The sequence below is a fragment of the Scyliorhinus torazame genome, chromosome 1 (assembly GCF_047496885.1).
Source record: "Scyliorhinus torazame isolate Kashiwa2021f chromosome 1, sScyTor2.1, whole genome shotgun sequence".
Taxonomy (NCBI): Eukaryota; Metazoa; Chordata; class Chondrichthyes; order Carcharhiniformes; family Scyliorhinidae; genus Scyliorhinus; species Scyliorhinus torazame.
Genome location: NC_092707.1, coordinates 378,745,256 through 378,772,184, shown reverse-complemented (window position 1 = coordinate 378,772,184; position 26,929 = coordinate 378,745,256). Strand labels below are relative to the sequence as shown.

Genomic DNA, 26,929 nt, shown 5'->3' with positions numbered 1-26,929 from the left:
AAGGGCTTTAATGACGGTGGCAAACGTCATGTCAGGGCATGGGATGGCGAAGGGAAACCGGGAGTATTCATCGATCACACTGAGGAAATATGTGTGTCGATCGGAGGAGGGGAGGAGGCCTTTGAAATCCACGCTGAGACGTTCAAAGGGGCGGGAGGCCTTCACCAGGCGCGCGCGGTCCGGCCGGTAGAAGTGCGGCTTGCACTCCGTACAGACCTGGCAGTCCCTGGTGATTGTCCTTACTTCCTCGACGGAGTAGGGCAAATTTTGTGCCTTAATGAAATGGTACACCGAGTGACCCCTGGGTGACAAAGGCTGTTGTGCAGGGTCCGGAGTCGGTCTACTTGTGCGCTGGCACATGTACCTCGGGATAGGGCGTCTGGGGCTCGTTGAGTTTGCCAGGGCGATACTTAATCTCGTAATTATAGGTGGAGAGCTCAATCCTCCACCGCAAGATGTTACCATTTTTGATCTTGCCCCGCTGTGTGTTGTTGAACATGAAGGCTACCGACCGTTGGTCAGTGAGAACAGTAAATCTCCTGCTGGCCAGGTAATGCCTCCAATGTCGCACAGCCTCAACGATAGCCTGGGCCTCTTTTTTGACAGACGAGTGCTGAATTTCAGAGGCATGGAGGGTGCGGGAAAAGAATGCCATGGGCCTGCCTGCCTGATTGAGGGTGCCGGCAAGGGCGACGTCCAATGCGTCGCTTTCTACTTGGAAGGGAAGTGTTTTGTCTACAGCGTGCATTCCAGCTTTGGCAATATCAGCTCTGATCCGGGCAGAGGCCTGTTCATGCAGAGATCCCGGCATGCGGTCGGGATCGGGCCCAGAACTCCATTCTGGACCACGTAGCCGAGGATGGCTAAGCGGTTTGTACGGAATACACACTTCTCCTTGTTGTAGGTGAGGTTCAGGAGAGTGGCGGTGCGGAGGAATTTATCGAGGTTGGCATCGTGGTCCTGCTGGTCATGGCCGCAGATGGTCACATTGTCTAGGTACAGAAACGTGGCTCGCAAACCGTACCGGTCGACTATTTGGTCCATCTCCCTTTGGAAGACCGAAACCCCGTTGGTGACGCCGAAGGGGACCCTAAGGAAGTGATATAGCCGGCCGTCTGCCTCAAAGGCAGTGTATGGACGGTCCGATTTACGGATGGGGAGCTGCTGGTAAGCGGATTTCAGGTCCACCATTGAGAAGACTCGGTACTGTGCAATCTGGTTAACCATGTCAGATATGCGTGGGAGGGAGTACCCGTCGAGCTGCGTGTACCTGTTGATGGTCTGGCTGTAGTCCACGACCATTCGGTTTTTCTCCCCAGATTTAACCACTACCACTTGAGCTTTCCAGGGGCTGTTGCTGGCCTCGATGATGCCTTCCCGAAGCAGCCGCTGGACCTCGGACCTGATAAAGGTCCTGTCCTGGGTGCTGTACCGTCTGCTCCTGATGGTGACGGGTTTGCAATCTGGAGTTAGATTGGCAAAGAGGGAAGGAGGATCGACCTTTAGGGTCGCGAGGCCGCACACAGTGAGGGGTGGTAAGGGTCCGGCGAATTTAAGGGTCAGGCTCTGGAGGTTGCACTGGAAGTCCAGGCCGAGGATAAGTGCAGCGCAGAGGTTAGGGAGGATGTAGAGGCGAAAGCCGTGGAACTCTACGCCTTGGACCGTGAGCGTGACCGTGCAGTACTCCCGGATCGCTATGCGATGGGATCCGGAGGCCAGGGAGATTTTTTGATTGGTAGGGTGTACCTTAAGGGAGCAGCGCCTTACCGTATTTGGGTGTACAAAGCTCTCGGTGCTCCCGGAGTCCAGTAGGCAGGAGGTCACATGGCCGTTGACTTTTAGGCTGGTGGATGCATTGGTCAGATTATGTGGTCGAGACTGGTCGATTGCCATGGAGGCAAGCCGTGGTTGGTCGTCGGGTAGTGAGGCGGTGGTTGAGTTGAGGTCCTGGAACGCCATTGGTGTCCATGAGCTGCGGGGTGGACAAGATGGCGGCGCCCGGAGATCCTGGGGGTTACAAAATGGCGCCGCCCATGGAACGCACGTTGCGGGGGTGGAGCAAGATGGCGGCGCCCATTGGTCGCACATGGCTTGGGGAGGAGAGGACGATGGCGGCGCCCATTGTCCGTGACAGGGGGTGGGGTGGGGGCGACCGCGGCCGCTGAGCGGGCCTGGCACACCGCAGCGGAGTGTCCCTTCTTCCCGCAGGCCTTACAAAGGGCAGCGCAGACCGGGCAGCGTTGGCGGGGGTGTTTTTGCTGGCCGCAAAAGTAGCATCGTGGCCCCCTGGGGATCGCTGGCTGGCTTTTGTATCTCCGGCCCGAAGGAAGAAGTTGGAAGAGTGAGTAAGCCGGGTGGGAGGGTTCTTTAATTATGCTGCCCGCTTTCCCAATGCAGCGGGAGGTGTAGACAAAGTCAATGGATGAGAGGCGGGTTCATGTGATGGATTGGGCTGTGTTCATGACTCTCTGCTTCTTACGGTCTTGGGCCGAGCAGTTGTCATACCAGGCTGTGATGCAACCAGGTAGGATGCTTTCTATGGTGCTTCTGTAAAGGTTGGTAAGAGTCAATGTGGGCATGCCGAATTTCCTTAGTTTCCTGAGAGTGTAGGCGTTGTTGTGCCTCCTTGCATGTAGCGTCGACGTGGGTGGACCAGGACAGATTGTTGGCGATGTGCACACCCAGGAATTTGACGCTGTCAACCATTTCCAACTCGGCACCATTGGTGCAGACAGGGTGTGTACGATACTTTGCTTCCTGAAGCCACGATTTTTAAAAGCACAAGTGAACAGCACCGATGGGAACTCGGCCCACCGGAGTAGGAGAATCACGGAGGCCACGGTGAATATTGGGTCGGGCACTCTAATGATATGCGAACGGTGTTTACTGTACATGCGCTCCGGTACGCATTGACACCACTGTTGAGGTGACGGAGAATTGCGATTTGATGTCAAATGCCCCCACACCCCACAATTTTGGCGGCGTAACTGATTCTCCGCCCAATCGCGTTTCGCGATTTCGGAATCGGCCAACGGAGAATTCCGCCCAAGTCTCGCAGGATCAGCTGGCAACAAGGGGGGTCCACCTGGGTTCCCCCACCTCCAGCCACAATCCCACGGCTTACCTAGTGACAAGACAAGGATGGAATGCATCCCAGAGTGCTAAAAGGGATGGCTAGGGAAATTGCAAATGCACTAGTGATAATTTACCAAAATTCACTGGACTCTGGGGTGGTCCCGGCGGATTGGAAATTAGCAAACGTGACACCACTGTTTAAAAAGGAGGTAGGCAGAAAGCGGGTAATTATAGGCCAGTGAGCTTAACTTCGGTAGTAGGGAAGATGCTGGAATCTATCATCAAGGAAGAAATAGCGAGGCATCCGGATGGAAATTGTCCCATTGGGCAGACGCAGCATGGGTTCATAAAGGGCAGGTCGTGCCTAACTAATTTAGTGGAATTTTTTGAGGACATTAACAGTGCGGTAGATAATGGGGAGCCAATGGATGTGGTATATCTGGATTTCCAGAAAGCCTTTGACAAGGTGCCACACAAAAGGTTGTTGCATAAGATAAAGATGCATGGCATTAAGGGGAAAGTAGTAGCATGGATAGAGGATTGGTTAATTAATAGAAAGCAAAGAGTGGGGATTAATGGGTGTTTCTCTGGTTGGCAATCAGTAGCTAGTGGTGTCCCTCAGGGATCAGTGTTGGGCCCACAACTGTTCACAATTTACATAGATGATTTGGAGTTGGGGACCAAGGGCAATGTGTCCAAGTTTGCAGACAAGTGGTACTTGTTTGCAGACTAAGATAAGTGGTAAAGCAGAAAGTGCAGAGGATACTGGAAGTCTGCAGAGGGATTTAGATAGGCTAAGTGAATGGGCTAGTGTCTGGCAGATGGAATACAATGTTGACAAATGTGAGGTTATCCATTTTGGTAGGAATAACAGCAAAAGGGATTATTATTTAAATGATAAAATATTAAAACATGCTGCTGTGCAGAGAGACCTGGGTGTGCTAGTGCATGAGTCGCAAATTGTTGGTTTTCAGGTGCAACAGGTGATTAAGAAGGCAAATGGTATTTTGTCCTTCATTGCTAGAGGGATGGAGTTTAAGACTAGGGAGGTTCTGCTGCAATTGTATAAGGTGTTAGTGAGGCCACACCTGGAGTATTGTGTTCAGTTTTGGTCTCCTTACTTGAGAAAGGACGTACTGGCACTGGAGGGTGTGCAGAGGAGATTCACTCGGTTAATCCCAGAGCTGAAGGGGTTGGATTACGAGGAGAGGTTGAGTAGACTGGGACTGTACTCGTTGGAATTTAGAAGGATGAGGGGGGATCTTATAGAAACATATAAGATTATGAAAGGAATAGATAGTATAGATGCGGGCAGGTTGTTTCCACTGGCGGGTGAAAGCAGAACTAGGGGGCATAGCCTCAAAATAAGGGGAAGTAGATTTAGGACTGAGTTTAGGAGGAACTTCTTCACCCAAAGAGTTGTGAATCTATGGAATTCCTTGCCCAGTGAAGCAGTAGAGGCTCCTTCATTAAATGTTTTTAAGATAAAGATAGATAGTTTTTTGAAGAATAAAGGGAGAAAGGGTTATGGTGTTCGGGCCGGAAAGTGGAGCTGAGTCCACAAAAGATCAGCCATGATCTCATTGAATGGTGGAGCAGGCTCGAGGGGCCAGATGGCCTACTCCTGCTCCTAGTTCTTATGTTCTAAGGCAGGACCTGCTGGTGACATCCCCCTCCCCAGCCGCAACCCCGTAACACCCCAGAGTAGATGTGCGGATATGAAACCGACTGTTCGTCACTGCTGTCACCGGAACCCTCCACTCATCTGGGTTGGGCATTATAATGAAGAGCCTCCTGGGACACTATCTGGTGCGCACCCCACATATGCATTGGTACCAGGTGGAGGTAGGAATCCCCGAGTGGTGGACAGTTGAATGGTGGCCTGACCCCAGGGGCTAGCTGCCGTCCAGGCAGATCTTGCGCTTCTGGAAAGGGCGATGCCATAAATGTTGGGGATGCAGTTGCAGAGCTGGAGACTACAGGAAGGGGTGTCAGCAACCATCCAACAACTGCAGGTGCAGTTGAAGGAGTCCAGCCATCTGCAGGAGCAGGAGATGGTGCCACCCAGACCATGAGCGCAAAGTTGGTGTCGGTGGTGAAGGCCTTCGGTGCAAACGTAACCGTTGTGCGTCAAGATGTTCCAAGTCCTGGGGCATGAGACAGGGCGGCATTGTCACAGTCAGCCTTGTACCAGGGCCACATGGACATTGCGGTGGCGTTCCACAGCTTGGCCCAGTCACAAAGGGTCATAGCCTCAAGCGTCAAGGGCATTGGCACAGTCCCAGAGAAATGTGGCCTTGTCCCTCTGCTCCATGACCATGAACATGGAAGCCCTGGTCGAGACGGGACTGGGCCTCCAGGACTGGCAGCGGCAAGTGGCGGGGGAGCCCCCGGGGCTTTTTCCAACCGCACGCACGTCCTAATGAGTATCCCAGGGGCCATCGGGTACCCCAAGGGAGGAAGAGATGATGGGATCTATGCCGGTGATACCCCACCAGCGGGGAGGCGCTAGGTTGTGGGCAGATGGGTGCTACCACCATGCTTTGTGGCATGGGTGTGTCAGGGCCTACAGGTGAGGTTCATCCAGATTGGGCACCTGTTGGGACTGTAGCTGCGGTGTGCCAGTCAGCGGGGCGCACAGCCAAATGGCTGCCTTGCAGGCCGCAGCAATGGCAGTCCATGCCCAGCCACACTGGTCCTATGGGGGCACCGCGACTCCATGGTGCATATTCTGGACGCAAACCCCACCCCCCAGCTATTCCCCCCCGGCTCTGGAAAATGAGCTTTGATGGTCATACTTGTGTTTTCAAGAGTCAAACAATGGAGTCCAAGGCCTCTTCAATTGATCTTTTAAGATACACCCACAAGCTTTGCTGGTGTTTATCGAGCTCGATTGCCAAAATGCTGGTGAGAGCCTCAGCCATTAGTGGAGTTGTTGAAGAGGAAAAAGCCACCCCGCCATCTTATCACCAGATGACCCCAGATCACTCAGAATCAGTTGACGGATTTAGGCTCAATTTCTTCTTGGCTTTGCCTTGGGCGTATCAGAGAAGGGAAAACTCTATCCTGCTAAATTACAAGAGTTCTTCAGAAGTAAAAGGTGCCAGAAAAAAGGCAAAAACGATCAGCTTCCCAGCGGGTGCCATCTCGTGCGCATCCTCATCAGAAAGTATTTCTTTTAAAAAAAATATTTTTATTAGGGTATTTGTAATTTTCATAATAATAATAACAGCAACATAAAAATGGTACAATAAACATTTCCATCCCCATCACATTCTTCACACGCCCACTAATACAACAATAGTCTAGCCCCCCCCGCCTTTTGGATTTCTGCTTCTGCTGACATTTTAATTTTCCCCGAGAAGGTCGACGAACGGCTACTACCACCGGGTGAACCCTCCATTGATCCTCTTTGGGAGAACTTTATTTTCTCGAGACTGAGAAACCCAGCCATGTCACTAACCCAGGTCTCTAATTTCGGAGGCTTCGAGTCCCTCCACATTAATAAGATCCATCTCCGGACTACCAGGGAGGCAAAGGCCAAGACGTCTTTCACCCTCCGAACTCTCGGCTCTTCCGACACTCCAAAGATTGCCACCTCTGGACTCAGCACCACACGTGTTTTTAGTACCGTGGGCATTGCCTTAGCGAACTCCTGCCAAAACCCTCTCAGCTTCGGGCATGCCCAAAACATGTGGACGTGATTCGCCGGATTCCAGCGCACCTCGTACACCTGTCCTCTACCCCAAAGAACTTGCTAATCCGGGCCACCATCATGAGTGGCCGGTGGACTACCTTGAACTGTATCAGGCTAAGCCTGGCACATGATGAGGCTGTGTTAACCCTGCTTAAGGCATCCGCCCACAGACCCGCCTCGAAATCTCCCCCTAGCTCATCTTCCCACTTGCTCTTTAGGTCCTTTATCGGAGTTCCTCCGACTCCATAAGTTCTTGGTAGATATGATATCTTCCCCTCTCCCATCCATATTCTAGAAACTACCCTGTCCTGTATCCCCCGTGGCGGCAGCAGCGGGAAGGTTGGTACCTGCCTTCTCAAAAAATCTCGTACCTGCAGATATCTAAACCCTTTCCCTGCCAGCAATTCAAATTTATCCTCCAAAACTTTCAAGCTGGGGAAGCTCTGGTCTATAAATAGATCTCCCATCCTCCCAATTCCTGCCCTCTGCCATCTCCGGAACCCACCATCCAGCCTACCTGGTACAAACCGATGGTTATTGTAGATCGGGGTCCAAACCGATGCTCGCTACACTCTCTTATATCTCCTCCACTTCCCCCAGATTCTCAGGGCCACCACAATGACCGTTCTTGCGGAGTATTGGGCCGGCGAGAGCGGAAGGGGTGTCGTTATCAGTGCCCCCAAACTTGTGTTTTTACACAATGCCGCCTCCACTTGTTCCCACAAAACCCCCCACCCACCCACTTCCTAATCATGGCTATATAAGCTGCCCAGTAGTAGTTACAGAAGTTCAGCAATGCCAACCCATCCTCCCCCCGACTAATCTCCAACAACACTTTCTTCACTCGCCGGCTTTTACCCGCCCACCCAAAGCCCCAAATCACCTTATTCACTCATTTAAAAAAGACCCTCGGGATGAAGATGGGGAGGTACTGAAAGAGAAACAGGAATCTGGGGAGGACCGTCATTTTCACGGTCTGCACCCTCCCGCCAGTGATAGCGGGAGCATGCCCCACCTCTTAAAGTCTTCTTTCATTTGTCCTACCAACTGGGATAGGTTTAACTTGTGTAATGCCTCCCATTCCTGAGCCACCTGGATTCCCAGATATCGAAAGCTCCTTCCTGCCATTCTAAATGGCAGCTCTCCCAGTCTCTTCTCCTGCCATCTCATAGATCATAGATCATAGAATTTACAGTGTAGAAGGAGGCCATTCGGCCCATCGAGTCTGCACCGGTCCTTGCAAAGAGTACCCTACCCAACCCCATACCTCCACCCAACCCAATACCTCTACCCAAGTCCATACCTCCATCCTATCCCCACACTTCCACCATATCCCAGCAACCCCACCCCACCATTTTTGGACACTAAGGGCAATTCAGAATAGCCAATCCACCTAACCTGCACATCTTTGGACTATGGGAGGAAACCGGAGTACTGGGTGGAAACCCATGGAGGCACGGGGAGAACGTGCAGACTCTGCACAGACAGTGACCCAAGCCGGGAATCGAACCTGGGACCCTGGAACCGTGAAGCAACTGTGCTAACCACAGTGCTACCATCTCGCGTGGATTGTGAACATCTCGCTTTTCCGCATGTTCAATTTATTCCTCGAAAACTTGCCAAATTCCCCTAAGATCCACATAATTTCCCCCATCCCCCCTAACGGGTCTGAGATGTACAGGAGCAAGTCAACCACGTAAAGCGAAACCCCCCCCCCCCACCCCGAACCAGCCCTTTCCAGTTCCGAGAAGCTCTTAACAGCATGGCCAGTGGTTCTATGGCCAGAGCAAACAGCAGCAGGGAGAGGGGACACTCTTGTCTTGTCCCTCGGTGTAGATTAAAATGACCGGACCTCAACCGGTTCATGCGCTACCGGTGCCTGATACAGCAACCAAACCCAGTCAATGAAGCCCTCAACGAACCCAAACCGTCCTAGCACCTCCCACAGGTAGTTCCACTCCACCCGATCAAAAGCCTTCTCCGCATCCATCGCGTCCACCACCTCCATCTTCCCTCCTTCTGAGAGAATCATAATCATAAGAGCCTTCTAACATTGGCCGTGAGTTGTCTGCCTTTTACAAATCCCGCCTGGTCTCCCCCTATCACCCCCGGGACACAATCCTCTATCCTTGTGGCCAAAATCTTAGCCAGCAATTTGGCGTCCACATTCAGTAGCGAGATTGCCCTGTATGACCCGCATTGCTCCGGATCCTTCTCCCATTTCAAAATCAATGAGATCGAGGCCTGCGACATTGTTAGGGGGAGGACTCCCTTCTCTCTTGCTTCATTAAATGCCCTCACCAGCAGTGGGCTCAATATCTCCGAACACTTCTTATAGAATTCCGCCGAGTAGCCATCCGGCCCCCGGGACCTTGCCTGACTGCATGCCCTCCAACCCCTCCATTATTTCCTCAATTTCAATTGTGGCTCCCAGCCCTTCCACCAGTTCCTCCTCCACCCTCAGGAACCTCAACTGACCCAAAAACTGCATCATCCCCTCCACACCAGCCGGGGGTTCCGACTCGTATAATTTACTGTAAACCTTCTTAAATACCTCATTCACTCCCACTGGGTCCAGGACCATGTTCCCACCTCTATTCTTTACTCTCCCTATTTCCTTGGCCACCTCCCAACTAACCTGTCCCTCTCAGCTCGTTCTACCTTTTCTCTATGGGTCCATATTGAGATTAATTCCCCTCTGATCACTGCCTTCAAAGCTTCCCACACCGTTGCTGCAGAGACCTCCCCCGTATAATTTAATTCCAGGTAGTTCTGGATGGGCTTGTTCACCCGCCCACAGACCGCCTCGTCCACTAGCAACCCCCATCAATCCTCCAGAGCGGGTGTTGTCCTCTCTCCATACTAACCCATAGATCCACCCAATGTGGGGCATGATCCGACACTGCGATTGCCGAGTACTCAGTATCTGCCACCCCTGGCAGTAGAGACCTGCTCAGAACAAAAAAGTCGATCCGAGAGTATACTTTGTGGACATGGGAGAAGAAAGAAAATTCCTTCGTTCTTGGCCATCAAAACCTCCAAACTCCTCCCATCTGCTCCATAAATCCCTTCAATTCCTTTGCTGCGGTTGGCACCCTCCCTGTACTGGCTTTTGACTGGTCCAATTCTGGATCAATGACCGTTGAAATCTCCCCCCATGATCAAGTTCTCTGACTCTAGGTCTGGATCTTACCTAGCACCCGCCTCATAAATTCCACATCAGCCCAGTTTGGAGCATATACGTTCACGAGTACCACCCGCATCCCACTCACCATTATGTACCTGCCCCCCGTGACTGACACAATTCTCCCTTCCTCAAATGCCACCCGTTTGTTAATCAGGATCGCAACCCCCCTGGTCTTCGAATCCAGCCCTGAATGGAATACCTGGCAAACCCACCCCTTCCTCAATCTAGTCTGATCTGTAACCTTTAGATGTGTCTCTTGTAACAATGCCACTTCCGCCTTCAGTCCCCTCAAATGTGCGAACATGCAAGCCTTCTTGACCGGCCCATTTAGCCCTCTGACATTCCAAGTAATCAGCCTGGTCGAGACCCCGCCCCCCCCAAGACTAGCCATCACCCTTTTTAGGCCTCCGCCTGCGTCTCCTGCCTCCTCGGGCTCGCCCTCGGGCATCCACCGTCCCCGACCTCCCATTTGTCCCCTAGTAACAGTTCCTCCCCCGTCAGCAGAGCAGCCACCCCCCCACCCTTCCCCCCCAGCAACAGCACCAGCAGCCCAACCCCCTATATCAAGCTTATCACCTGCTCGACCCCCACTGTGCTTCCGTGAGTCAGTTAACCTAGCTGACCTGATAGTTCCCGCCCATGGCGCCAAACATACTGTCTCCCCAGTGTTCTCCCTCCGCTCCCCCGCTTGGACATATATATTCAAAACATCACATTTCCCAGTAAACAAACAGTAGGAAAAAATCCTAGCTCCCCATGAAACAAAGTTAACTTTAGAAACAGAAACAGCCCCTTATTATACAAAACACTAGATATTCAAAACAGCGTAAAAGTGATTTTCAGCAAATCGCCACTGCAAAGCTCTCCCCCAAGTTTCTGTGTCTTTAGTTCACCTCTAGGGCGTGATTCTCCACTCCCACGCCGGTTGGGAGAATCGCCTGGGCCGCCAAAATTTCCGGGGACGCCGGTCCGACGCCCTCCCGCGATTCTCCCAAGCGGCGGGAACAGCCCAGTCGCGTTTCGCGGGCCGCAGGCCGGAGAATCGCCGGAGACACCGAAAATGGCGATTCTCCGGCACCCCCGCTATTCTGAGGCCCAGATGGGCAGAGCGGCCAGGCCAAAACGGCGGGTTCCCCCCGGCGCCGTCCACACCTGGTCGCTGCAGTCGTGAGCGGTGCATGAACGCTGGGGGGGCGGCCTGTGGGGGTCGAGGGGGGATCCTGCACCGGGCTTTACCTGAAATGTGGGCTGGCCCGTGATCGGTGCCCACCGATCGTCGGGGCGTCTTCTCTGAAGGAGGACCTCCTTCCTTCCGCGGCCCCGCAAGATCCGTCCCCCATCTTCTTGCGGGGCGGACTTAGAGAGGACAGCAACCATGCATGCGCGGGTTGGCGCCGGCCAACCCGCGCATGCGCGGATGACGCCCGTTATGCGGCGCTGGCCGCGTCATCTATGCGGCGCCGCTTTTACGCGGGCAACAAGGCCTGGTGCGTGTAGATGACGTGGCCCCGATCCTGGCCCATTGTCAGGGCCTGAATCGGTCGGGACTGGGGCCGTTCCGCGCCGTCGTGAACCTCAACGGCGTTCACGACGGCGCGGCCACTTCGGCGTGGGAGTGGAGAATCGCGCCCCTAGTCTTTTGTGCTTGATGAAAGCCAATGCATCGTCTGGTGTTTCAAAGTAAAATTCCCGGTCCTCAAATGTGACCCACAGACGGGCCGGATACAGCATCGCGAACTTCACCCCCTTCTTAAAGAGGGCCAATTTTGCCCGATTAAATCCATTGGCCAAATCCGGGCCCAGGTCTGGATATATGCGCAACTTACAGTTCTCCCACCTGCTGCTCCATTCTTTCTTGACCCATCGCAGAATATGTTCCTTGTCCAGGAACCGGTGCATTCATACCACCATCGCCCTTGGTGGCTCGTTCGCTCAGTGCTTCTTTGAAAGGGCTCTATGCGCTCTATCCACTTCCAGGGGCCGTGGAAACGCCTCAGCCCCCATCAACTTTTTCAAACATACTTGCCACATAAGCCCTCGTGTCCGATCCCTCACTGCCCTCAGGGAGGCCGACAATTCTCAAGTTCTGTCTCCTGGACCTGTTCTCCAAGTCCTCCAGGTTCTCCTGTATTCTTTTCAGGCCTCCACCTTGGCCTCCAGCACGCTTATATATTCCTCGTGCTCGGACACCTTTTTCTCCACCTCCTAAATCGCATGCCCTTGGGTTTCTTGACCCTGCACCACCTGATCAATCAATGCCTTAATCGGGTCCAGCGTGTCTTTCTTAAGCTTGGCGAAACATTCTTCAAAAACCTTCACCAGCTGTTCCGTCGACCACTGTGCCGTCTCCCCGTGGGCCTGCTTCTCCCCCATATTTTCCCGCGTTGCCAGCTCCATCTGCCTCTTTCTTGTTGAACTTTGTCTTCTTACACGCCGACTTCTAGTCCAATTCTCCATACACTAGTGGGGGATTTCTCCTCACCGTCTCACTCTCCACTGATTTATCCAGTAAAATTCAGAGAAAAACAGGAGAAAAGGTCCAAAAATTCCATCACAAGCGGGAGCTACCAAATGTGTGACCTACTCCTCCATGACCGCCACCGGAAGTCATCAGAAAGTATTTCTTAACCAATGAATTACATTTGAAGTGTAGTCACTGTTGCTTTCTCGGCAAATGTGGATGCTCAAGAAACTGGAGAAATTATATTTGGGACAGTCTTTCATTTACATCTAGGATGGATTCAAATCCAGGGACAGAGATGAGAAGACGTCGACCATATTACCCTACCCATTCACTTCAAACATAATTTTTTGCAATATGCTATTAAATCCCCTTTCAAAAAGTTCTCAAATATCTTTTGTGAATCTGACTGCCTGGAGCACATCGACCTGCTTACAAAAGATGCTTCAACTGTTGCCAGTCATTTTTTCTCCTTAATTTCTTGAGGGGGTCTGGAGGATATGTGGTTGGAAGCATCCCACTTGAATAACATAGGAAACAAATTAAACATACTAAAACAGTACATGTATCAAGTGGATTTTGTGTATGGTTCTCCAGGAGACTGAACTGATTCAGCTGAATAACCTCTTATTTCACTTGCTCTTTTGGGAAACAGTAAGAGGTGATGATGAAGGAGTTGCGCTCTGAAAGCTAGTGATTCCAAGCACACCTGTTAAAATGTCCTGTATCTGATAAATTCACCGCCGTTTGCCAAAATGTGGTGAAAGAGAAAGAATGAAACATTTCACATGAATGATGCATATAAGTAAATTTACACATGTAGCAAGCACATTTACCTGCATTTTGTATAACAAACAAAGAACAAAGAAAAGTACAGCACAGGAACAGGCCCTCCGGCCCTCCAAGCCTGCACCGATCATGCTGCCCGTCTAAACTAAAATCTTCTACACTTCCGGGGTCCGTATCCCTCTATTCCCATCCTATTCATGTATTTGTCAAACCGCCCTTTAAACGTCACTATCATGAAGCCACATGTCCCTGTCTTTGTACTGTACATATTACACATGTAACACTATTTCTAAAATTAGTGTTGTAAGACTTCTTACTGTGCCCACCCCAGTCCAACGCCAGCATCTCTACATCTTTTGGGAAAAACATTAAAGATGAATAGTAGGTTAACTGAATGATGATAACAGCTGCACTGCAGTGCAATTGCTTCAAAACTCAATGGGATGGATTTTGACCACAGCTTCAGCATTAATCTATTTAGAGAACCCACATGAATTAAACGCTATGCAATGAAAACTGTACATAAATACTGTGGCTATAAGAGCATTGATGTACCGTCAATTACCACAAAGACGAGAATGGTAGAACAATCGAGGCTTTATTGAACAAGATGTTGTGCCTCCTGTAGCTGGAACCAGAATGGCTGCAGCGCAGGAGAGCACACACTTTTATACGCCGCCTGCTGGGCGGAGCCAGCAGGCAGGGATTTACCATTGTACCTCTAATATACGGGCAGTGCCGTAATACATATAATATACCACTAGTAGTGTTCACCACATTCATCCCCTGTTAAAAAAGAGCCCGGCAGGGGTGGTGGAAACATTACAAATTAAGTCTGTTGGGGGCCTTTACCCTCCTCCGCGATCGCCTCAGTCCTGGTGGTGATATGGGCGCCGGCTTTGTCACCTGCGACTCCGGGAGCGTGTTGTCCTCGTCTTCGTCACCCCTGAGTGGATACAATGGGAGGATGGCTCCTGCTGGGGTAGGGGCTGCGGTGAGGTTCGCTGGAGGGAGGGTCAGTGGCTCAGGGGTGAATGAAGCAACCGGGGGGGGGGGCGGTGTCAGGTCGGGGGTCGTGGGTGGGGACCCAGCAGGTGCCAGGACCTGGAGGGAGACTGTGTCTTGGCGCCCGTCAGGGTGTGCCACGTAAGCGTACTGCGGGTTTGCATGTAGGAGATGGACTTTTTCGACCAATTTATGGCTACACACATGCTACCGGAGGAAGACGGGTACAGGGACTGTCAGCCATGTTGGGAGCGAGACCCCGGAGGTGGACTTCCGAGGGAAGGCAAATACACGTTCATGGGGGGTCTCATTAGTCACGGTGCAGAGGAGTGATCGGATGGAGTGGACCACGTCGGGGAGGACCTCCTGCCAGCGGGAGACCGGAAGATTTTTAGACCGCAGGGCCAGCAGGACGGCCTTCCAGACCGTCCCGTTCTCCCTCTCCACCTACCCCTTTCCCCGGGGGTTGTTGCTAGTCGTCTTGCTTGAGGCAATGCCCTTGCTGAGTGGGAGCTGACGCAGCTCATCACTCATGAAAAAGAATCCCCGATTGCTGTGGACATAGGTGGGGAAACCGAACAGAGTGAAGATGCTATGCAGGGCTTTGATTACCGTGGCAGAAGTCATATTGGGGCATGGGATGGCGAATGGGAACCGGGAGTACTCGTCAATCACGTTCAGGAAGTACGCGTTGCGGTCGGTGGAGGGGAGGGGCCCTTTGAAGTCCACGCTTAGGCGTTCAAAGGGGCGGGAGGCCTTCACCAGGAGCTCTCTATCTGGCCGGTGGAAGTGCGGCTTGCACTCTGTGCAGACTTGGCAGTCTCTGGTGACGGTCCTGACCTCCTCAATGGAGTAGGACAGGTTGCGGGCCTTGACAAAATGGAAGAACCGGGTGACCCCCGGGTGGCAGAGGTCATTATGGAGAGCCCGGAGTCGGTCTACTTGTGCGCTGGCACATGTACCGCGGGATAGGGCATCAGGGGGCTCGTTGAGCTTCCCCGGGCGATACAAAATCTCGTAATTATAGGTGGAGAGCTCGATCCTCCACCTCAAGGTCTGGTCGTTTTTGATCTTGCCCCGCTGTGTGTTATTGAACATGAAGACAACCGACCGTTGGTCAGTGAGGATAGTGAATCTCCTGCCGGCCAGGTAATACCTCCAATGCCGCATAGCTTCCACAATGGCTTGGGCCTCCTTTTCGACAGAGGAGTGCCGAATTTCGGAGGCATGGAGGGTGTGGGAGAAGAAGGCCACGGGCCTGTCTGCCTGGTTGAGGGTGGCGGCCAGAGCTACGTCCGATGCATCGCTCTCCACCTGAAAGGGGAGGGACTCGTCGACAACGTGCATCGTGGCCTTGGCGATGTCCGCCTTGATGCGGTTGAAGGCCTGGCGGGCCTCAGCCGTCAGGGGAAAAACTGTGACTGAATGAGTGGACGGGCCTTGTCTGCATAGTTAGGGACCCACTGGGCGTAATAGGAGAAAAACCCCAGGCATCGTTTCAGGAGGGGGGCGCATGCGGGCAGGGTCAGGCCCTAGGACTCCATTTTCCCCTATGTAGCCAAGGATGGCTAAGAGGTTGGTGCGGAACACGCATTTCTCCTTATTGTATGTGAGGTTAAGGAGTTTGGCGGTGTGGAGGAATTTTTAGAGGTTTGCGTCGTGGTCCTGCTGATTGTGGCCGCAGATGATGACGTTATTTAGGTACGGGAAGGTAGCCCGCAGTCCGTACCGGTCAACCATTCGGTCCATCTCTCGCTGGAAGGTCGAGACCCCGTTAGTGACGCCGAAGGGAACCCTAAGGAAGTGATAGAGGCAGCCATTTGCTTCGAACGCAGTGTATTGGCGGTCCTCCAGGCGGATGGGGAGCTGGTGGTAGGCGGACTTCAAGTCTACTGTGGAAAAGACTCGATACTGCGCAATCTGATTGACCATGTCAGATATGCGAGGGAAGGGGTACGGGTCGAGCTGCGTGTACCGATGATGGTCTGACTGTAGTCAATGACCATCCTGTGCTTCTCCCCAGACTTCACTACCACTACTTGAGCTCTCCAGGGGCTGTTGCTGGCCTTCAATGAGCCCCTCCCGCAGAAGCTGTTGGACCTCCGACCTGATGAAGGTCCTGTCCTGGGCACTGTACCGTCTGCTCCGAGTGGCGACGGGTTTGCAGTCCGGGGTGAGGTTCGCAAACAGTGAATTTGGATCGACCTTAAGGGTCGTGAGGCCGCAGACGGTTGGGGGGGGGGCGGTAGGGGTCCACCGAATTTTAAAGTCAGGCTTTGAAGATGGCACTGAAGATTTAGGCAGAGTAACAGGGCAGCGCAGAGGTGGGGGAGGATGTAGAGCCGGAAGTTGCTGAACTCTACGCCCTGGACGGATTCAGCTGAATAACCTCTTATTTCACTTGCTCTTTTGGGAAACAGTAAGAGGTGATGATGAAGGAGTTGCGTTCTGAACGCTAGTGATTCCAAGCAGACTTGTTAAAATGTCCTGTATCTGATAAATTCACTGCAGTTTGCCAAAATGTGGTGAAAGAGAAAGAATGAAACGTTTCACATGAATGATGCATATAAGTAAATTTACACATGTAGCAAGCACATTTACCTGCATTTTGTATAACACATTTTCTAAAATTAGTGCTGTGGCTAAAATGGTGTTATCATAGCAACACCTGTGGCTAGTCTTTGATTTAAAAATTTCCGGCCCTAGGAAAGCCCAGAAATCCTCTTTTAGCACACAAACCCCGCATATCCACCTACACCCCAAAGAGCCCTCATTTCGAGTGAAAGTCCCATCATTTCCCTTGTCTAAATATATACAACATTGGCTCCTTTAGCCTCTACACCCGCACGCAGTGAAACAAAAAAGAAAATATAGTCCTGAGATTACATCGGCACATGACCATTTCTCAATTTCTCAGTTCTGCCACAGTCCTTCTGCCTTCGCAAACTCCTCCGCTGCTCCCACCGTTCCAGAATAAAAGTCCTTGAGCTTGTAAGTCACCCTCAGCTTCGCTGGATAAACAATCCCGCACTGCACCTTGCTAATATACAGTGCCCTCTTCACCCGGTTGAAGGCAGCTCGCCTCCTCGCCAGCTCCACCGTAAAGTCCTGGTATACACGGATACCAGCTCCAGCCCACTGCACCACCCGCTTTTGCTTGGCCCAGCTCAGGACCTTCTCCTTCACCCTGTACCTACGGAAGTACAGAGTCACTACCCTTGACGGCTTACTCGCCTTTGGTACAGGCCTCCACGACCGGTGAGCCCGATCCAGCTCATATCGGGAGGGATCCTCCCCCTCCCCCAATAGTTTCGCCAGAATAGTGGCAAAATACTCAGTCGGCCTCGGTCCTTCAACTCCTTCGGGCAGGCCCACAATCCTCAAATTCTGTCGCCTGGATCTGTTTTCCAGGTCTTTCATTTTTCCTCGCAGATCCTTGTTAATCTCCATCACCTTCCGCATCTCCTTCCCCATCGAGGTAAGTTGATCACCGTGCTGCAATAATGTCTCCTCCACTTCCTTCAGCGCCTCCTCTTGCTTTCGCACCTCCGCCACTGCGCTCGCCACCGCCTTCGTCACCGGGAAAATCGCCTCCTCCACCAACACACTCAAAACCTCCCTCATCTCCTTCCTCATTGTCTCCATGTATTTTGTAAACTGCCTTTCGAATTCCGCAGCCATCCCCTTAGTTATTTCTTCAGCCGTAAGCAACGCGGCCTCCCCTGGTGCTCCAGCCTCCATTTTCCTTGGTGACCCCGTGGTGACCTTTCCACTCCCTGACGGACCTTCAGCTGTTTCTTTTACGGCCGTTATTTTGCTCACCCTCGACATTTTTCTTTACTGTGCCATCACTGTGCCTTCTCCCTGCTTTTGCCGCCTCCGTGGACCCTGGGACCGGGCTTAAAGCCCCGAAAATGCCATTCACAAATGGGAGCCTTCCATTGTGTGGCTGCCTCCTGCCCGCCGTCACCGGAAGCCCGAGTCTATGATGAATGAATGAATGAATGAAAATCGCTTATTGTCACAAGTAGGCTTCAATGAAGTTACTGTGAAAAGCCCCTAGTCGCCACATTCCAGCGCCTGTTCGGGGAGGCTGGTACGGGAATTGAACCGTGCTGCTGGCCTGCCTTGGTCTGCTTTAAAAGCCAGCTATTTAGCCCAGTGTGCTAAACCAGCCCCTAGTGTGCTAAACCTATTGGACAATAACATTCTCTAAAGATTACACAACTGGTTCTACTAGATTAGTACTCGGGCAGTGAAATGGAAAATCATGTCCAATTTGCCTTCACACAATTCAATCAGTTATTTAATTTTTGCATGTAATTTCACATTTACCTCAGTCTTGAGTTCCTTGATGAGAAATGATACAGGTTGTCCATGCAGATTACCTGATGGTGTTGTACTAGGGGTATTAATGTCAGCGTGAGCATCTACCCACACCACACACAGATTTGAGTGAAACGCTGCATTCCCAGAAATTGATCCGATTGCCAAACTGTAATGAGAAAGTACATTCATATTACATAAGGATTTTACCTCAACTTAATTATATTTCAAATTGTTTCCTTTGTAAAGTGAGGTCTACACATTTCATCTCTAATTCATATTTTTTATGTTTTTGTGATGCATTTCTAAACATTTGTCTCCATGAGATTGGTGATAAGAAAATATCTCACAGACTGTATTATGACAAATCTTAAATTAAAAAGAATTGTTTGCACAAAGCTCCTGTCAAGTAGCACAAATCTAATCCATGGAGATACTGTCAAGCAGTTTTAATAATAGTCAGCCTGTTCTCCTCATTCCTGTCCAAATGGACTTACTGGTCATATTTTTTTCATTTGTTCTTGGGATGTGAACATTACTGGCAAGGCCAGCATTTATTACTCACCCTAATTGACCTTGTGAGTGACTTGCTCAGCCATTTCAGGGGCAGCTAACTGGCAACCACATTGCTCTGGGTCCTAGGCTCGACTGGGTAAGGTTGGCAGATTTTCTCTTCTGAAGCAGGTGGCATCTTATGACAATCTACTAGTTTCATGATTCTTATTAGTGAGTCTAGTATTTTATCCCAGGTTTAGTAATTAACTGAATTTAAATTTCTCCAGCTGCCATGGTGGGATTTGAACTCATGCCTGCAGAGCACTAGGCCAGACATCTGGGGCTGGATTCTCCAATCCCCGACGGCGAAATCGCGTTCGTTGATGGGGAGGAGAATCCCCGATGACAGCAGAATCGGGGGCGGCGCCGCTTTCGCGATGCTTCGCCCCCTGAAAGGCTGCGTACTCTAGGAGTATGTGGCATGCCATATCCACGGCGCCCCCACAGTCAGGGGAGGGCCTATCCGCGGGCAGGGGGGGCTTTAGTCAGGGCTGGGGGCATTGTGAGGGGGGGGCAGTACGGGGCGCACGGGCCGGCCAAAGGGGTGACTATTTTTGCAGTCGGGGTCCGCGGGCTGCGTCCACCATGAAGCACGGCGCGGCCGCCGCTGTGCACATGCGTGGCCACGGACCCGGCTCAAGCTGCCTATACGGCTGGAGAATTGCCGGGCCTGAGGTAGCAGCTGTGCCATGCAACTTGGCGCTGGCTGCACGCAGATCCGGCCTGCAAAATGGTGCAACCCCGGACCACCCCCCCAAACGTTCTACCTTTTATAGAACTAATTGGGAATTCACAATTTAACCCAGCCGACAGGGGTCTCACCTGCCGCCTGGAGAGCTGAAGAGAGCCCCACGTCAGCGCCTCCTTTGGGGAAGGCCCTCCATGTCAAATGCAGTCAGGCTGTTAAGTGGCCAGTGGTGGACTTTCCTAGGATCAAGGACCTTGGAGGCAGAAATCCCACCCCACAAGAGATGATGACTGGAGGCTGGCAGCCTTTCATTGCAGGCAGTGCTACCAGGCCAAGCGGTTGTAGCTGCTGGCAATGCATCTAGCAGTGGCCCAGGATTAGCAAGGACCCTAGGCCACAGGTGAATGAGAGTGGGGTGGGCGTGGTAGGTTGGAGTGAGGATAGAAGGGTAGCTCTATCAGGTACACAAAGGGAGAATTCAGAATGTCCAATTCACCTAACAGCACATCTTTCGGGACATGTGGGAGGAAACCGGAGCACCCGGAGGAAACCCACGCAGTCACGGGGAGAACATGCCGACTCCGCACAAACAGTGACTCAAGTGGGAATCGAACCCAGGACCCTGGTGCTGTGAAGCAACAGTGCTAACAACTGTGCTACCGTGCCCCCTTACTGCTGCGCCATCCTCTTCGGGAGGGTGCTGGCACTTACTAAAGCAGCCACAGTCTCCCTTTCCGCCCAAACATAATCAGGGTCAAAGTGGAAAGATGGCGGGGTCCCCACCCAGCACCCTCCCAACCAATTAAACGCCTCAACAGCTCCAAACTTGCCTCAGTGGAGAGCATTAAATTCCACCCAGGGTGTATGAAAGCGAGAGAGGCAGAGACAGATACAGAGATACATGTGGAGAACTAAATCACCAACTTCATTGTTTAAATGAATATCTTATGACAGTAAATTGGTGTCTGCAGACTCCTTGTAGGGACTTTACAGGTAATTCAAAAAATACTTGGGCTGTACCCAGAGGCGGGTTTGATGCGAGGTGGGAGGAAGAAGCAGAGTCTATCCGCCACGAATGACATCTCAGATCTGCTCCAAAGGTCTTTTACAAATTAGAGAAAAATTAGACCAGTGTTTCTGCTACCTAATTTTTTTTAATTGTCTGTAAACCATTTATTCAAATAATGCTTAGGAATGTCAACTGTTCTGGATATCTGATCATCTTTGTTCAGCTGTATGTAAAAGAAATGAAACCACTACATAAAAAAACCCAGAAGATACAATGGGCGCGATTTTAGATTACAGAGAGAGACTCTAATACACCTTCTGGCTGTGACTGCAACTATCCAGCTCTGAAAACTAAACTAAAACACACCCTGTAGCAAACAGCCTAAAACAAAAGTAAAAAGCTGACAGACAGCCCAGCTCCACCCTCTGTCTGACATCACTGTGGTAATAAACACCCATTTCTTAAAGGTACTCTCACTACAGATGTTATATACACACCCATTTATAAACACCCATTTCTTAAAGGTACTCTCACATGACAATATATATTACTCTTTTGAACCAGTCGAGCAGTTGAAATGAGCAGTAGTCTTCTTGTAAATATAAACTAATTTATTGAGTAATATAAATAAATATTGTGAGTTCTTTTACTTAATACTCAACTAGTAAAATAAATAAACAATTGTAGATATAACTAATTAAATTATACAATATAATGCTTTGATAACAAATAACTTCTTCTCTCTCTAGCTTTACTATGTCTGTTCTCTCTTCACTCCTGATACACATTCTCATCAGAAAGAGCGGGAAAACCATTAATATAGCTTCTGTTAGTGAGACCTTTAGTGTTCAATTGCTTGTAGCATTATGTATATTGATCATGTATATTGATATACATCCCCCTTTTTAAAACATTTTCTTGTAAATATTAAAAGAAAACTTTTCATGTGAGATGCAATGGTTACATAGTACAGCAATTACTAGAATTATGTAAAAGTTCACAAATTCAGTTGATTTGGCCTTCTTCTTCTCCTTATCGATCTTCTTAATTTCAAAGGTGATGAAGAAGTTTTAATGTTCTTGTTGCTTGTCAGATTGGAATTTAGTTGATGTTCAACTTGTTTTGAAATTGTGTAATGTAAGTCAAGATGAGGAAAAATCTGTCTTTGACCTTTGACTTGAAGTAGATGATGACGATTTCTTCTGTAGATGTTGCCATCTGAAGTTATAATCAGATAAGATCTGGGAGAGAATTGCCTAACAATTTGAGCAATGTCAGACCAACCTCCTTCAGGGAATCTGAATCGAACAGTATCATTTTCTGTTAGAATTGGCAAATCCTTTGCATGTAAATCAAAATATTGTTTTTGTTTCAGTCTTTGTTGCTGAATTTTCTTCACAGTAGGATGTTCATCAGGATCAGAAATGTGTAGCTGAGGCAGAGTTTTTCTTATGTTGCTGTTATATAACATCTGAGCTGGAGATAATCCTGACAATAAAGGTGATACTCTTTAATTAAGTAGTGCTAAATAGAAATCAGATTGTGAATCTTTTGATTTGCTCAGTAACTGTTTAATTATGTGGACGCCTTTCTCAACCTTCCCATTGGACTGAGGGAAAAGAGGACTTGAAGTAATATGTTCAAAATTGTAAATTGTTGAAAATAACTTGAAAACATGGGCCATTGTCAGACCTGACGGTATAAGGAATACCATGCCTGGCAAATATTTTCTGCATGCTTTGATTACAGTATTGGATGTAAGATCATTCAACTTCATGAGTTCAGGAAAATTAGAAAAGTAGTCATCAACTAAGATATAATCTTTACCCAATGAATGAAATAGATCGATACCCACTTTCATCCATGGTGATGTAACAATGTCATGTTGTTGTAATGGTTCCTTGCATTGTTGATTCTGATGTGTTTGACACGCTGAACATGATGATATCATGTCAGATATACCTTTATTTATACCTGGCCAATATATTGATTGTCTGGCTGGGCGTTTATATTTCTCTATGCCTAGATGACCCTCATGAAATCGAGTAAGCATTTCTGACTTCATGCTGTCTGGTATGACAATTCGATCTTGTCTCAGCAAAATACCATTCAAGATAGTCAGTTCAGACTGTATGCTGTGGTATTGTGTGGACAGTGACCTTTAGGCCATCCATTTTGTAGATGTTGTATAATTTTGGTCAAAGAAGCATCTTTTTGTGTTTCTTCTCGAATTTGTTGAAGCTTTGAATCAGAGGCTGGAAGTAACTCCCTGAAATGTTGCAGGTGAGAATCAATGCCATTGACTGATTTCTCTTAAAGAATATCAGTGTTGATGGATCTGGATAGAGTGTCAGCTATTACTAAATCTTTGCCTGGAGTATATATCAGATTGAAATCGTGTAGTCGCAATTTCATCATTAATCTTTGTAGTCGTGTTGTCATTTCATTTAAATTCTTTTCAATGATGTGCACAAGGGAACAATGGTCTGTATCCACTGTAAACCTGGGTAAACCATAAACATACTCGTGAAACTTGGAAACTCCAATCACAAGTCCTAGATACTCCTTTTAAATCTGGGCGTACCTACACTCAGTCGCAGTCATGGATCTGGATGCTTAGGCTATGGGAACCCATTCATTTAAATGGTCTTGTTGTAGTAGAATAGCACATATGCCATTTTTACCAGCATCAGTCGAAATTTTGGTGGGCCTGGTCGGGTCAAAGAAGGTTAAGCTGGGAGCTTGGGTCAACTGCTGTTTCAGATCAGTCCATTCTTTTGTATGACTCTATGTCCAGTTGAATTCAGTATTCTTTCTGATCAGCTGATATAATGCAGTTGTTCTACTGGAAAGATTCTTGATAAATTTCCCTGGAAAGTTGTCAAATTTAGAAAGCATAAGACTGCTTTCTTGTCTTGCAGTGTTTGCATTGATTTGATGGCTTGTACTTTGTCTTCGTCCAGCTTGATACCATTGGCTGTAATGTTGTCACCTAAGAATTTCAAAGAAGAGGCGGCAAACATACATTTAGCTTAGTTCAGCTTTAAACCGTAGCTGTGTATTCTTTTGGACACTTTTCTAAGCCAATTTATGCGTTCTTCTGGCATTGTGGACCAGATGATTATGTCATCAACATAAACACGAACACCTTCTAGATTTTCCGTCATTTGTTCCATCGTATGATGAAAAATCTCCGAAGCAGATATGATTCCAAAGGACATTCTGTTTAAATAATATCTCCCGAAAGGTGTGTTGAAGGTACAGAGGAGCATGCTGGAGTCATCTAGTTGCATCTGCCAAAAACCTTGCAAAGCATCAAGTTTGGTAAAAATTTTGGCATTGGCCAGTTCAGATGTGATTTCCTCATGCTTTGGTATTAGGTAGTGTTCTGTTCTAATATTACGATTGAGATCTTTTGGATCCATACAGATTTTAATGTCACCCATTGGGTTTTTGACAGAGATGAGGGAGCTAACCCAATCAGTCGGTTGCAGTACCTTTGATATTGTTCCTTGTGCTTGTAATCTTGCTAGTTCAGCCTTCAATCTGTTTTTGAGGGGAGCAGGTACACGTCTGGGTGGATGTATCACAGGCTTGGCATCTTTTTTCAAAAGTATCTTGTACTTATATGGTAGTGTACCCATGCCTTGAAATACATTAGGGTATTCCTGGAAAAGTTGCTGGATGTCTTCCGTAAGTGCAGCTGATTCACAAATATTGAGGAAAATTCTTTGAATGAGCAGCAAATCCTTACAAGCTTGAGAACCCAATAGTGAAGAACGATTGTCATCCGCTATCTCGAATCTGATTTGTTTACGAATGTCCCGATTGGTGGCACTCAAATAACATGATCCATGTGATAAGACCATAAGACATAGGAGCAGAATTAGGCCACTTGGCCCATCGAGTCTGCTCCGACATTCAATCATGGCTGATATTTTCTCATCCCCATTCTCCTGCCTTCTCCCCATAACCCTGATCCCCTTATTAATCAAGAATCTATCTATCTCTGTCTTTTTGTTTTAAATAAATATTTTTATTCTCCTCCTTTTTCACATTTTCTCCCGCATTTACACCCATCAACAATAAACAATAATCAGCAAGATATGTCAATCCCCATAATAACAATGATCCCATCCACCCACCAACCCCCAAACCTCAGCCCACATGTTTACATAAACAAATGACACAAAGGAATCAGGGATTACCCATAGTCACCCTTAATCTACACAGCCCCCCTTCCCCCCACCCATCCCCCTACCCCCCCCCCCAACTAATGTTCAATGTTATCCAGTTCTTGAAAGTGCATAATAAATAGTGCCCATGACTTGTAGAACCCCTCCGAGTTTCTCCTCAGTTCGAACTTGACCTTCTCAAGGGTCAAGTATTCCAACAGGGCCGCCCGCCACGCCAGGGCACTGGGTGGAGAGGCTGCTCTCCATCCCAGCAGGATCTGCCATCGGGCGATCAACGAGGCATAGGCTATGGTATCTGTCTCCGCTCCCGTTTCCAACCCTGGCTGGTCCGACACCCCGAATATGGCCTCCTGGGGATCCGGGTCCAATTTCCCACGCACCACCTTGGAAATTACCCTAAACACCTCCTTCCAGTACTCCCCTAGCTTTGGACAGGACCAAAACATATGAGTGTGATTCGCGGGCCTACCCCCGCAACGCTCACACACATCCTCTCCTCCTTCAAAAAATCGGCTCATCCTCGCCCTCGTGAGGTGCGCTCTATATACCACCTTCAGCTGTATCAGCCCCAACCTCGCACATGAGGTGGAGGCATTCACTCTCCGGAGCACCTCACACCAGACTCCCTCCTCCATAACCTCTCCCAGCTCTTCCTCCCACTTTGCTTTGATCCCTTCCAGTGGTGCCTTATCCTCTTCCAAAATAGCTCCGTACACCGCTGACACTGCCCCCTTCTCCAGTCATCTTGTCGTCAACACCTCCTCCAGCAATGTGGAGGCCGGTTCCTCTGGGAATCTCTGTATCTCCTTCCTGGCAAAATCCCGAACCTGCATGTACCTAAACACTTCTCCCTGCTCTAGCCCATACTTCGCTTCCAGCTCCCTCAATCCTGCAAACCGACCCCGAAGAAACAAATCTTTTAGCGTCTTAATCCCCTTCTCTTCCCATTTCTGAAAACTTCCATCCCACCTCCCTGGCTCAAATCTGTGGTTCCCCCGAACCGGCATTTCCCTTGACCCTGCCCCCAACCCGAAGTGTTGGCGAAACTGCCTCCAGATTTTCAATGAAGCTATTATTACCGGACTCCCTGAATATTTCCCCGGAGCTATCGGGAGCGGCGCTGTTGCAAGTGCCTTCAGCCCCGACCCCCTGCACAAACTCTCCTCCATTCTGACCCACTGAGAATCAACCCCTCTGACCCAGCTCCACACCTTCTCCACATTCGCCGCCCAGTAGTAGTACAACAGGTTCGGGAGACCCAAACCCCCTGCCTGCCTTCCCCTCTGTAGCAGCACCTTTCTCACTCTGGCCACCTTCCCTCCCCAAATGAATGAGGTCATCCTTCCCTCAATCTCCCTGAAAAAAGACTGGCAGAAAAATCGGTAGGCATTGAAAAATAAACAGGAATCGCGGCAACACATTCATTTTAACCACCTGTACCCGACCTGCCAGTGACAGAGGAAGGCCGTCCCACCTTGCCAGATCGGCTTTCACTCTCCCCACCAAACTAGTGATATTGTACCTGCGATGCCTCCCCCACCCCCGGGCAACCTGCACCCCCAGATACCTAAAATGAGTCCCTGCTCTACGGAATGGCAGCCCCCCCACCACTGCCCCCACCCCCGGCCGAGACACCACAAAGTACTCACTCTTGTCCAGGTTCAACTTGTACCCCGAGAAAGACCCAAATACCCGCAGTAGCTCCAATATTCATCCTATCGACGCAGTCCGTTCCGACACATACAGCAGCAAGTCGTCGGCATATAAGGACACCCTATGCTCTATCCCCCCCTGCACTATTCCTTTCCATGCACCCGAACTTCTCAATGTGATGGCCAATGGCACAATCGCAAGTGCAAACAGCAGGGGGGACATAGGACATCCCTGTCTAGTCCCACGGTGGAGAGAAAAGTATCGCGAACTGATATTATTTGTGCGGAC

The 26,929-nt window shown here is 49.8% G+C and overlaps 1 protein-coding gene across 3 annotated transcripts in view; it reads right to left on the bottom strand.

The window, feature by feature from the left end:
* The window catches only part of LOC140426827 (arginase-1-like), a 131,314-nt gene that overhangs the window by 76,876 nt on the left and 27,509 nt on the right, over window positions 1–26,929 (bottom strand). For all 3 annotated transcript variants that reach the window (XR_011948307.1, XM_072512058.1, XM_072512063.1), the window contains exon 4: window positions 18,550–18,709. Coding sequence is in view for 2 of the 3 variants with exons in the window: in XM_072512058.1 (XP_072368159.1) it covers window positions 18,550–18,709 (160 nt within the window). In the remaining variant the exon portion in view is untranslated. The remainder of the gene's footprint in view (window positions 1–18,549; window positions 18,710–26,929) is intronic.